Source organism: Podarcis raffonei, chromosome 9 (assembly GCF_027172205.1).
Source record: "Podarcis raffonei isolate rPodRaf1 chromosome 9, rPodRaf1.pri, whole genome shotgun sequence".
Lineage (NCBI taxonomy): Eukaryota > Metazoa > Chordata > Lepidosauria > Squamata > Lacertidae > Podarcis > Podarcis raffonei.
The window spans coordinates 46188790-46202462 of record NC_070610.1 but is presented as its reverse complement, the minus strand read 5'-3'; the positions used below and the strand labels follow the sequence as shown (position 1 = coordinate 46202462).

General features: G+C 40.4%; 1 protein-coding gene across 1 annotated transcript in view; it reads right to left on the bottom strand.

Moving 5' to 3' along the window:
- Nucleotides 1-13673, bottom strand: part of SLC7A11 (solute carrier family 7 member 11) — a 50763-nt gene that overhangs the window by 26000 nt on the left and 11090 nt on the right. Inside the window, exons 4-6 of the mRNA XM_053403347.1 lie at nucleotides 8944-9069; nucleotides 5804-5903; nucleotides 5160-5204 (exon numbers count right to left, since the gene is read on the bottom strand). Coding sequence (XP_053259322.1) covers nucleotides 5160-5204; nucleotides 5804-5903; nucleotides 8944-9069 — 271 coding nt within the window. The remainder of the gene's footprint in view (nucleotides 1-5159; nucleotides 5205-5803; nucleotides 5904-8943; nucleotides 9070-13673) is intronic.

The window sequence follows — 13673 nt, the reverse complement described above, 5'->3', positions numbered from 1 at the left end:
TCATCTTTAAACTAGACTTGGCCTGGGCAGCCCTCAAAATAGAGAGTGCTGTCCTCCGCAATGCATGGCCACCCTACTGTCTTCTGACAACCCCATGCTACCCCTTGGTACTTGGGAGTGTCCCATGGCTGAGTGTGCATGTGTGTCTAGAAATCAGGCACTATGACAGAGTGCAGTGGATTCAAGGGCTCTAGATTTTGGCAAGTCAAAAGAAGAAGAGTTTGGATTTGATATCCCGCTTTATCACTACCCGAAGGAGTCTCAAAGCGGCTAACATTCTCCTTTCCCTTCCTCCCCCACAACAAACACTCTGTGAGGTGAGTGGGGCTGAGAGACTTCAGAGAAGTGTGACTGGCCCAAGGTCACCCAGCAGCTACATGTAGAGGAGCGGAGACGCGAACCCGGTTCCCCAGATTGCAAGACTACCGCTCTTAACCACTACACCACACTGGCTCTCTCAAAACACCCTAGGATGTTCTGCCCCCCACCCCCCACTCAATGAAGTGATAACAAAGGGATTTCAGTATGAAATCATGCGAGATCATAGCATCCAAAATGGCTGCTGTGCTCTCGTGAGAGAAAATGGGATGGGACAGCCCTTTTTTTTTCTGGGACACTTGTGGGGTATGCTATCAGCCCTATATTCAAAAGACGACACAATCAAGCTTCAAGACTTCAAATCTCAAAATATGAATACACTTTCCAAAGGTGAACTGTTACCAGTTAGGCCTCCAAAGTAAATGATGTTTCTAAAACATTGAGCATCCAACAGTTCCCATTCTGTCACTGTCCACCTTTCAAAAGAGCTCAGGGCATGTGAGCGAAGTTAGACCTATCAGGCTTGATATTTAAAGTATCGTGTGAGTTATTGATTTAACTAAGACTGATAGTACATCAGATTGCAGCATGCAAAAAAATTTAAAGGGCTGGAATTCACCAACATGTTGGAAGCACTGTGACATTTGGGAAGCTGCTCACCTCCCATTTATCTATGTCGACATCACCTTCCTCAAGTCTGGAAATATCTACAGTATTATGCTTCGTCTTTTCATTTCTCATTGACTCAAGATGTGTTGACTTTCAGCCATTAATTAATATAAATAGGAAGCAGACAGTGCATTAATTAAATATGACACTCAGATTATTTAAATCTGATATTAAAAACCCACAAAGATCATTCAGGCCATTCTGATACTCTGCTTTCCCAAAATGAGTGATTATATCAAGCCCTGGCAACTTGCTCCAAGTCTGCTGCATCTTGGCTCCAAAGGACAGAAGGAATAAATGAAGTGAGAAGAACACTGGAAAAGCCTAATAGACAAACTGACTAATCTCACACCCCAAGGTCATAGCAAAGCAATTCATTCTCTGTATTCCAACAGGCACTAGACATGATTTATCAATCTGAGAGTAGGCTTACAAACACTATACATCTCAATAATACATTCTTTGCACAGTGTAACTTTTTAAACAATGATTGATTACCTGGATGGCCTCAAACTTATTTAACAAATGGAAACAGAACATTTGCAAACTTTCATGTTTAAACAAGGAATTGCTCTATGTACATTTTGCCACAAATTCTAGCAAGGATTTATGACAAAGGAATTTTTGAGAAACTGTTTCCAGCTTTAGCTTTGATAGATATTGAAGAATTTTTGCCCTTGGGTCTCTCCATTTTATTTATGTTTAGGCCCTTACTCTTTTATAGTGACAACACTGGAATTTTCACCTTAACGCTAAATAATTGCAGCACTTTCCTGAAATTTCATTTTTAAGGTTTCATGTCTCCCCTTAATGTTACCTATTGTTTTAATTTTAAAATGCCCTAAAATGTGTACAAATAGATGTTTTTAAGCAGGTAGCTCATGTACTTCATTATGCGAATCAACAGCTTGCACCATTCATTACTGGATCACTGTTCTTCATTCACTTCATTAAATTATTTCATTATTGTATTCTTCATTAATTTATAATTGAAAGGCTGTAACTCAGTGGCAGAGCACATGCTTTGCATGAAAAAGGTCCCAGGTTCGGGCATCTCCAGGTAGGCTGAGAACAACTCCTATCTAAAAATCCAGCAGAGCCACACTGCCAGTCAGTGTTGACAGTACTGAACTAGATGAACCAATAGTCTCACTCTGTATGTTCTGTATGCAGCATCCCATGTTCCTATCCTGTGTAATTATCCTTTTTAGGGGTCATGGATTAGCCCAAGTCACATGAGAAACCAGGAAATAACAAACACCAATACACCCAAGTGGTATATTTCTTATGCAGCTTTCACAAATATCCTAAATCAAAGTGTAGTAATGTATTAAACCTCAAATACACCTGGATTTAATTTGTGAATTCCAAACTAGCCAATGTTTTCTACTCTTTAACAGCAAAATGTTTTGAAGAAACTAATGCCTAAAAGTTTACATTCCAGTTTATCCCATGCTTACTTTGGAGAGTTGACTGTAACAGACAAAATGACACAACAATCTACTACAAAGGTCAAGACAAAGACAAATGTGATGAGTTATGCTATACTTTTCCCCCATTAATGTCCCAGGAAATATATTTGCACCAATGTTTCCAGTTATGAACAATGACTTCTAAGCTACAACATTGAGATCAGTTCCTAGAAATTTCCCTTAATAAGCAACAAAATTGGTATATAGTGCAACAGAGAAATCTCGTGATGGTTTCCACTTCCCTATACTCCATAGAACAAACTGGTCCTTCCAATATGCTTGTTGCAACATAGGTAGGATGAAGGTCTAAAACATACATGAGGGAGGGGGATACAATATAATGCCATTGTCAATTAGGACAGGCTTGACAAGGGTCAAGGTTTCCCAAAACACTAGTATTCTGATAAATGCAACACTGGTTATGGATGCGAACAGCTGCCCAGTCATGGATTCAAAAGATGGTCTTTTGCAGCTCAGTATCTGCCACCCTCATCTCTCCCTTGGAAAAACAGAAAACACAACCTGCTTGTACGGGATTCTTTTAAGTGAAGAAAGCAAGGAAAAATTGAATATGGCAGGCTAAAGCAGTCGCAGATATAATTCTGCAAATGATTCCACATATCCCTGTACCAAATTACTGATTCAACATCTCCGCATACCATGGAGATTTACTATTTTGAGGTGCAAATATCTGTGTTTGCCACATAGTTCTTTTCAGGCACTCTGTCACCCTAAATGTTGCAGAAGGTTAATTATCACTGTTTGAGCATGAACTGATTATAGGAATACCAGCTGCCAGTTATTCTACATGGTGAAGTGCACCTGGAAACATACAACTGTGACTGATTTTGAGGCAAACATTTACTTTGGCACGGCACGAGACAGAAGGATTCATTATACACTTCCTTGTTCCAGGCAGTAATTTGCATCTACAGCTCTTCACAAAATATTACAAATTACACATCTGGAAGAATTATAATCCTTTTTTATGGCAATAGCAACAGTTCCACAATGATGTTCTACAGAGAAGTCCTGTGTACAGTGTGAACTTCTGTGGGAGATTTAAATAAAACACCTACAGCAAAGCAAACAAGATAGTGATACAAAACTGCCTGTGGCTATGAGCCTCAAAACCTGCCTGTTCAAATAATTAAGCTCTGCATCTCCAGTTGTTCAGCATTAGAGGCCTCATCCAAAGATGAATGAAGCCAATAAAAAGACTAGCTCTGAATTTTATTGGGTGTTGGTGCTGAGCTGTTGAATCATCAAGCGCCTTTCCTCCACTTGAGTCAGAGAAGCACTTCATTCCTCTGTGTTGCTGGAAAAATGTCTCAACTATTTGGGATGCAGATGTGCTGATAGAATCTTATGCTGCATCTTCCCATTAGTGCATATAGAAACTAAATTTAAAGTACTAACCAATGCTTGATTTAATTGGTTCTGTGTCAGGACTCTATAATGAAGCCAACACTTCTGATTTACTACAAAGGCTTCTGTTTATATCGCAAGCAGTAACTGGAGGGAGTCTGCTTATGGTTACTTCAATAATCCTGAAAAAAATTTCAACATTCTACCGGTAACTTCATGTGCAGAATACTTCCCCAAATGAAGAATTAAACACATTGTCTCCCACTTTTTTTCCATTAATAGCATTCATCTGAATATTTATAGTACCCCAATGGCTTTCTAACAAGGGAGAAGCAACAATGCATATGTGCAGCAACACTCTGTCAAATTCCAGCTAGTCTACATTTTTTCTAGGTATTATCCATTTTGGCTGAAATAGCCAAAGACTAGGTGGGCCCAAATTGACTCAATTTAAATGTGATAGCATGGGGCTCACATAGTAATGCACCTAATGCGGGTTGAGCACACTGACAGCACAATGATATAGCCCACCTACACAGAATGAAGGGCCACAGCATCACCCTTGCATCAAAGGGCTGCTAGCATATCAGGACAGCAGATAACTGTATATTCAGAAACATAACAAGGCCATGTAGGGGGGAAATATGCACATCAGAGTTGGTGAACTTTTATTAACCTGAGACCCACATTTCCTCAAAGGTAACCTTCTGGGGCTTCAGTAAAGTGGTGGGACCAGAGTCACATTCACATAACATCCACACAAATCCATTTAGTAAAGGTAAAGGTAAAGGACCCCTGGACAGTTAAGTCCAGTCAAAGGCAACTATAAATCCATTCAGTATAACCTCCATCCACAAACAGCAGTTACATGGAACACTTCCATGGATGTATTCCACATGACAAATTTAAATTGGGCCTTAGTGCGCTGAGATCACATTATGACTGAGCAACCTTATACACAGCAAATCAATATTTAAATATGCCTTGAAATCTGCATTCAAAGCCTTATCCTTTCCCAGTGACATGTCAGAGGCATCTATTCAATGTTTCGCATAGAAAATTGCTGACATGCTATAAATGGGGAGAACTACTTTCTTTTTGTCTTCAGTATACAAGAAAAGATACACACCTACGCAGGTCAGGTCGGATTAATAATTAGCAAAATTTCAAACAAAAGCATATTCAAACTGATATCATCATTGCAAGGAGAAAGCAACCTGGCTGGCATGCAAGATTATCTGAAAGAGCATAGGTTTATTAATTTATTTTCTAGAGCAGTGGGACTTTTAAGATCAGTTTTATTAAAAAAAGGAAGTGAGGGGAAGAACATACCTTTCTGGGTTCTCTACTTCTTCAGTAACAAAATTGAGGTAAAACCTATAAAAGCAAAGTTTAAATCAATTTTATTTACCAATATAGAATTTTTCACATGCAATCTAATTGTCACTTAATACTCATAATAACTCTGTACAGCAGATTAGGCTTTTGAGTACACCTTAGAGTGCCCAAAAATCTCTCAGAAAATTGTAAGTGGGCCCCATCCCAGGAAAAGTCAGTTAGGCTACAATCCTATATTCACTCATCCTGAAATAAGTCCCATTGAATTTAGTGGGGGGCCTATGTCACGGAAGACACATACAAGAGTGCACTATCAAGCTGCCTCATACAAAGTTCAACCGCTAGTTCATTTAGATAGCCATTGTCTTCTGCATTGACCTGAGTATCTCTCCAGGATTTCAGACAGGAGTCTCTTGCAGTCCTACCTTGAGATGCCAGGGATTGAATTTGGGACCCTCTGCATACAAAGCATACGCTAGAGCACTTACGTCTATCTCATAAGCTTAACATCTATATCATAGACTCCTCCCATGCTCCGAGTTTTAAAAGGGCATCAGTTTGGCTGAGATTTACCTAATAGCATATTGAGCATACAGTGGTCAGGCATTCAGTGTAATCCAACCTGTCATACCACTTACCAGCCTGAGTAGGCATACATTCCTGAATAAAAAGCAAGAGGCAATCCTTTGACACTGGCTGCATTCCCCACAAATGCATCTTTAAAGTGCTGAGTTTCTCCTGAAAAGCAGATTAAAATATATATCAACAATTTACAAAGAGTGCAAATCACCAGCATAATCACCCATGAGATAAATCCATTTATTGTTTTTCTTAAAAAATCATTCTAATTCCAGCTTAGTAATCAGCCTCTCATACTTTAGACCAGAGGTTGTCAACCTGGTCCCTACCACCCACTAGTGGGAGTTTCAGGATTCTAGTTGGGCGGTAGGGGGTTCCACGGCACAAGCTGAATCCTCCTTCCATTGAGCACTGGTGGGCAGTAAGGAAATTTTACCATCAAGAAATATGCATTAGTGGACGGTAGGTATAGAAAGGTTGACTACCTCCATGCGCTGCTCTGGTTCACCAGAAGCGGCTTAGTCATGCTGGCCACATGACCCAGAAGCTGTATGCTGGCTCCCTCGGCCAATAAAGCGAGATGAGCGCCAGAACCCTAGAGTCGGTCACGACTGGACCTAATGGTCAGGGGTCCCTTTACCTTTACCTTTTTACCCCTGCTTTAAGTTTAGACAAATGGGACATCAGAAGCATGTGAAGAGAGGCATCCTTCTGTTGGCTGGCTACAAATGAGCACCATCTGGCTACAAATGAACATCCACAGACTTTAACAAAGCTCTTGCAACTTTGCAATAAATGTCACAGATCAGGTAAGAGATAACATATACAAGAAGTAACAACTACTGAAACACTGGATACAAAAGTAGTGCCTTTGATAAACAAGGGCATAATCATTCAATCTAATGGCTATACTCTTGCAGGTGTTTCACATACTACATGACACACAATAATTAGCAAAAGCCACATTATATTTAAGCTAACATCAGTACCATCAGAACCAACACCTAAGGGTAAACATATTAGAAATAGGCCCCAGGAGGTGGCTACAAACATATAACAGGCTGTATGTCCCACAGCTGTTTGGAATATTTACCCTTTCACCCTAATTCCCAGTGAAGACTGTTTTGAAAGCAGTTCTGCTAATTTTTAAGAACAGCTAACAAGAAAACCTACTGACAAAACAATTCCTTCCTCATGAGCACATGCAGTTATACTTACAGAACGCAGTTCCCCAACTTTCTACTTCAAAAGGGGGGGTGGAGTGGCAGAATTCCAAAAACAAACATATGTTTGCTTAAAGCTATATCCACCACAACGTATAACAGAAAATTGTCAGAAAATTGGCTACGGGCATTATTTGGACACTGCAAACACATCCTGTAATATTTTAGCAATTTTCTTCCAGCACAGTTAATTTGTTCTCCCTACTATTAATCTACAGTAGAACTGAGGGAGGCCTATTGCTCAATCAAGGCTCAGCTAGGAAAGGAATATACTAACAGTCCCTTCATTCTAGAAAGATCCAGTGGTGAGCCTGTGCGGGTGGGGTCAGTTTGGCAGGCTCTTCACTAAGAAGGCTGTCATGTGAGGTTCAGTGGTTCACCACAGGGAGTAGCCATACACCAATTCCAGCAGCTCCTGGGGCTTTTCAGCTTCCCTTTTCCTCCTTCATATGCAAAGTAGGCAAATATGAAACTTCCATTTACATTTTGGAACAAACTGCAGTTTTCAATGATGTCCAAATATGGAAAATTGTGAGAAGTTTGTCATAACATAGTTTCAAATCATGGTTTGTTAATTTACTGCAGCCTATACAAACCATGGTTCTTGTATTTGGATGTAACAGGAAACTGCAGTTTGTTCCAATACAATAACAGTTATTCACATTATATCCATAAACATGTGGTATTAAAAACAGCTGGCACATTGATTATCTTATTAGATTCAAAGTAACCCTTAATTAAAAGAATTAGCCATCTGTTTAAACAGCATAGAGGAATAAGCTGAGAAAAGTTTTGAAAGTGAAAGCCAATCAGTGGGAATATAAACCTGAAGGAAGAAGCTGGAAAATTTTAAATCAAGAGTTTGGCTCTGTTTGGATGTAACTCATAACCACAGTTTAGCATTATGAAAATAACTCTACATGTGCCTTGGTTCACACAATCCTCCTCCTTTCCTCCTTTCTCATGGTCAAATGAAGGAAAGTGGAAACTTCTACCCTTCTTTTAGATTAACCACAGTTTAGCCTGTTGTGCAGTTAGTTGAAACAAGTCAGATTTAAAAGCTATTGTTTGAACTTGGCTTGTTTCATCTATCCATAGGCCACTAATCACCATTTGTCTGGGTTTGGATTGCACAAGAAGATGTATTTAAAACCTTTTAAAAGTCAGAGGTTTACACAGACACATCTCTCTATTCAGGCAAACAACAGGAATGATGGCAGTTCAAGAAACACAGCCAGAGAGGTAGAAGCATTTGAGGAAGACCTCAAGGGCTGAATTTGCCCCATGGGTTTGAAGTCCCCTTCAGCCCTGTTCTAAATTATACAGCAAGGAGCATTCAATGGTGCATGCGCCCCCTCCAAGCCGCCTGGTTGGGCGCTTACCCGTGGGCGTGGTGCGCCAGCCAGGTGAGTGGGTGGCAGGGGGCTAACGCCCCCTGCATGAGGCAGGCATCGGATCCCGCCCACAACCCCTCCCCTCTTGCAGGAGGAAAGGCTTTTTGCAATGGAATTTGATGAATGAAGAGCATTGTGGAAGAGTTTTGCTCACAGATTATGTATTGTCTTCTAAGTGTGTCTGTGTGTGTGTGTGTGCGTGTGTGCGTGCGTGCGCGCATACACACACAGAGCTAAATGGAATACAGTATAAAATAGTTGTTTGAATGTCCTATCGGAAGTTCCGTTCCAATGCATTTACCCTCCTAATAATTTTTTTCTTGAGAGGAGCAACTCATTGGCCCTTCATTTAAAACATTATGGATCCAGCCTCAATATGCTCTCATCAGCATGCTGCTGTAAATATAAGTTCTTCTCAGCATAGTTCCACTTCCAGTTATTTACATGACAGTATGGAGCTTAAGTTGAACAAGCAGAGACTAATTAAGAGATTTTGCTGGCCTCAGCACTATATGGGTAGGGACAAGGGTGGGAAGGGGGAGATAAAAGCACTTAAAATAGCATTTACTTTTCACTTCATACCTTTAATTAGCTGCATAACTCCAGGGACTATAATTATCAAAATTGCTACGAGCTTGCAAAAGGTTAGGAAAATCTGGATGCGGGCACTCCAGCTGACACTCATGCTATTCAGGACCATTACAATTGCTGGAAGGGGGAAAAGAAGAGAGAATAGTTAAAAGAAAGTGCTACTCATCCCTCCAAAAGCACCGTAAGCTTCATCAAGGGAAAGCTTTCCCCAGCATGCATTCTAGGCATTTGCAGAAGAAGTGGAGTTACCCTTATAAATGTTTCCTTCATTAGTCTTCTTGCCACACACTTATTTTCATCATCCCACTCTCCTCAACATGCCTTTGCTAAAGCACTCCTTTCCCCCCACCACCACCACTGCCGTTCTACCAGCCATAAATCTCTTTGCAAGCTTTCAACAGCAGATATTAAAGTTTCTTCCTTCCTGGCAGAACCATTCAGTGTTGATAATTGATGAACTGGTATAACTCAGCCTTTAAACTGAAAATTAATGTCACTTTCCCATTTCAGTTGTAATCTTTGGTTTGATTTAACTGCAGATTTGTATGGCATTGAAAAAATTGAACAACGGAATAAAACAATCAGAGCGCCAAATCCTCGCAATTATGGGCCCTGCAAAACATTGCCCTTTGGGCTCAATGTTCACATTCATTTCTTCTCCTAAAGGTTCTGTGTGGTTTCCTCTAGAGAGATGCCTTGGGGAACGTGCATTCAGCAAGGTGGTTATAAGGAACCTTTCAGCTCTCTTAGGGAGCCTGAATTACTTCCATATTCTTAAGTATGAATAAGTACATGAGCAAAAGACTATTACCTACTAAGTTACATCAGTTTTGTATCAGTTCAACTGTAATGACATTTTCCAAAGAAATCTGGGAAATCTGGAAAGAATTCCCCAGAGTTTCTTGGGCAGAGGGAATGACTTAAAAAAAAAAATGTTTCCACCTGAGATGAAAATAAAACATCAAAGATTAATTAATTAGTTTGTTTTCTTGCATATGTATCCTGCCTTTCTTCCCTTGTAGAACCTAAGGCAGAATTACCTGTGGTTACCAGGTCGTCTCCCATCCAAGTACTGACCAGGTCCAGACATGCTTAGCTTTAGCAAGCAGGTGACCTCAAGTGCCTTCACATGTCTGAGACACACACACTTCTTCCTACCCTATTATTTATTATATTATTATTATTATTATTATTATTATTATTATTATTATTATTATTATTATTTACCACCTTCACAGACCAGGACTCGAGGCATATAAAACAAATTAAATAAATAAATATATAATTTTTTTAACCTAAAACACACTGATTTCACCCACCAGGACATTTTGTCAAGCAACCTGCCCTGTGCCTGATGCTATTATATATGATATCAGGGATGTCATATATGATGACTGAGCTGAAAGGTTGTTTGCAAGTACTGCTGATTAGCCAGCAAAGGCATTTACAAGGTGCTTTAAAGCCCTGATGGTCAACTGATTATCAGTGCTCCAAAGTGAAGCACATGGCTCTCTGCATGAAGGGACAATTAAGCTGACTGAAGAGAGCCCTGCACCGCTGAAGCCCCCATAATCAGCTGGGATCAGCTGCACTAGGGAGTTCTCCTTTGGAAACTGCCCAAAGCTCTCATAAAGGACAAACCCTCTGGCCTGAAGACAAGCACTCCTCCTACACTACATGCTTCTCTGCCTAGTGAACTCCGTGTACCAGTTAAGTAATGTAGGAGGCATTTGGCTCCTTAGACTCAATGGAAGGCACCAATGAATGTCATGGCTCCTGCTACAGGTTCTGTGGTCTCCTCATCTCTGGAGATCTAGACATGGTCCAGCTTTTTAGCTGGAGACTCTGCAGCCTCTGATGACTTCTGGACTCTGGAGTCGTGACTAACAATAGATATTTGCAGCTTTGAAATTCGGTTTCAACAATTGCCACCTGCACTTGCAGGAAGTTAATCCAGTCCTGACAATGACCAAATATGCAAACAGTGGTGATTTCTGCCCCCAATTCTGCTTCAGTCAGAATTCTCTAACATCCCTAGTAATTACACTCTTCCTCTGCCATGGTTGCACGGTAGCTACGTTTTTACTTTCTCACAGTCTTCCAAAGTGATGCTAGGCGGAGGGTATTTGGGGAAATTAAAAGGGCAGCTAGATGCTTAGAGTGACCAACCGGGGGGGGGGGAAGAATTCAGGAAGGCAGGGTAGATACCAGCATGGTCACTGCTAGGATGCTGGGGTCTTGGGAGCTGCCAGGATTCCAGATGCAGATGTAGGGCAAGCAGGAATGAGCAGTGGCATCTGGCTAGCCACAAGAGAGAAAGTAAACACATTGAGCATGGACATCTGCATAGGGAAAGTCTATGCAAGCAGCCTGTCCTTGCTCAGTGCATGAATGGCAGGGCTGAGGATACCATGCAATGTAGGAACAGGGCAAGTGGTGCAGTCCACCTTGTATTCAACTAGCCAAACTTGGCCCCCCAGTTGTTTTTGGACTACAACTCCCATCATCCCTAGTTAACAGGACCAGTGGTCAGGGGTGATGGGAATTGTAGTCCCAAAACAGCTGGAGGGCCAGGTTTGCCCATCACTGAACTAGAGTAATGTGTGAAGGGGACTAGAGTAATCTATCCTTCATGTATAAATATAAATATATTATATACATTGCAATGTTGCCATGACCAGCTATAACTATAAAGTAGGCAGTCAGATTAAGGAGCTTAAACCAAAGAAACAACAACAACAAAAGCTTAAAAAGACACCAGCCAATCTCCAATTTTTCCAAAACACAAAAAGGATCACAGGGAGAATAACATGTTTAGAAGTTTGCACTGGGCCCAGAGAAGTGATTGTTTGGTTGTTACAAATGTGCATATGATTAAAGACTGATGATTAAAGAAAAGGGCAATTAGTGATCAATCAGTAGCCAAAGAAAGAAAATGTTTGTTTTCTTCCGTCCAGCTACTCATTCAGAATTAACTGGAAGGCTGGGTTAACTGGAAAACCACCATCACATTTACTGCGCAGACAGATTCATGCAGAGTCATGGAGATTAGCAGACACAACAGAAGCCTTGTGAATCTGCCCTGGTTAGATCTATAAATCCAGACTACCCAAGAATGATGCTGTGAACTTGCATACTAAAAATACTGAACTAGTGTAATGCTTCATATTGCCAGAATATTGATTCACAATTATCGTCACACGTACAGGAATTTTTTATAGGTGTACAGCATGTGGTGTTTCTTTACACAACTTGGCCACCAGCTTCCTCAACATGAAACAACAGAGTTCACAACCTCAGGTTTAATTTAACCTTGTGTTTGTTATGTTGAACTATTCTTTAGATTCACAACTGAATACATCCTTGGTTACAATGCCACAAACTAAGGGCCTGTCCACACTTGTCCCGAGTCAAGAAACCTTGGGTCCAAGTGGTTTGCAGCTTGTCCAATGGCTTTCCCCTGTAAACCCTTCTCTTTAGCATGAAATTGGAGCAAACGTCAATCTGGAGAAAACCCAATGAACGTTTGCTCCGATTCAATGGTAAGCAGTGGGTTTTCCCTGGGGAAAGCGGGGGGGGGGGTGTGTACAGAAATATAGATGATCCCTGAAAGAGGTGTGGGAACCCAATGATGATTTGGTGGGAGAGAAGCAGCGACTCAGTAATATGTTGAGGGGAAAAGACATTAAACTGTAATATCTGTTAGCAACACAGTTCTTTCAGGCTAATTGCACAATGATATATAGGCTGACAAGAAGCCATGATGAAGTATATGAAAGGACTTTAAACACTGACTTGGTCTTTTAAAGGAAAGATCAGAATAAAAAGAGTTCAGCTTCTCTGCCTTGAACACAGTTATACAACTCAGGGATGAATGAGTAATCCAAGCATCTTTGCTCCTATGAGCACTTAGTAGCAACATTTCAATACAGCGACCTGCCTTGCAGAAATATGTGCTTGATTTTCCGTTAGTTAATAGCCAGCAAGAACCTGAGTTATGTGGATGACAAAAGTTCACACAGCATCTTGTGGCCTCCTTTCTGAGCAGTCCAAGGAATGAATCATAAATCACTCTTCTTAAGTGAGTCATGCTTATTGCAATGAAAAAGCCAGCATCTGTTTGAGAACAGTTTATCAGTATTTATAGCAAGGCTTTATTGTAAGTTCTGCCATGTTCAAACTGGTCGTGAGGCTGCCAGCCTGTTTTGTGGCTGCTCTGTTGTGGCTTTGTAGTTAATCATAAAAAGAGGGTAAAGGTGTCATTTAATATTACAGCACATGGGGTTTGCTTTTATAACTGCATCTGTGTGTTCATACACCTGCAAAGTTTGCACAATCTTCCTAAGTTTAATGTGGAGTGTGGGTGTGTATGTTAAACTAAAAAACCAAGGTAGGGGTACAAAGAATTACATAAATATATTTATGGAAGTATGAAAAGTATGGAATGGATATGGAATCTCATATGTGTCAATTTTGTATTTAAAGATATGTATGGGGCACTGCAAAAAAATAGAGCTACTTAACATTTATAAATATAGTGATTTTAATCTATTATAATAAGATTTTCTATCACAAATATACAAATAAAAAAAATTAAACACATTTTGATATTTTTGTGAGCCAAAAACTGTATTGCATGATTCACAGAACTGCAAAATTGGGGGGGGGGGTATGTACTGATCTGCACATGGGTCAAGGAAGTGAAGATCAGGACAGAACAG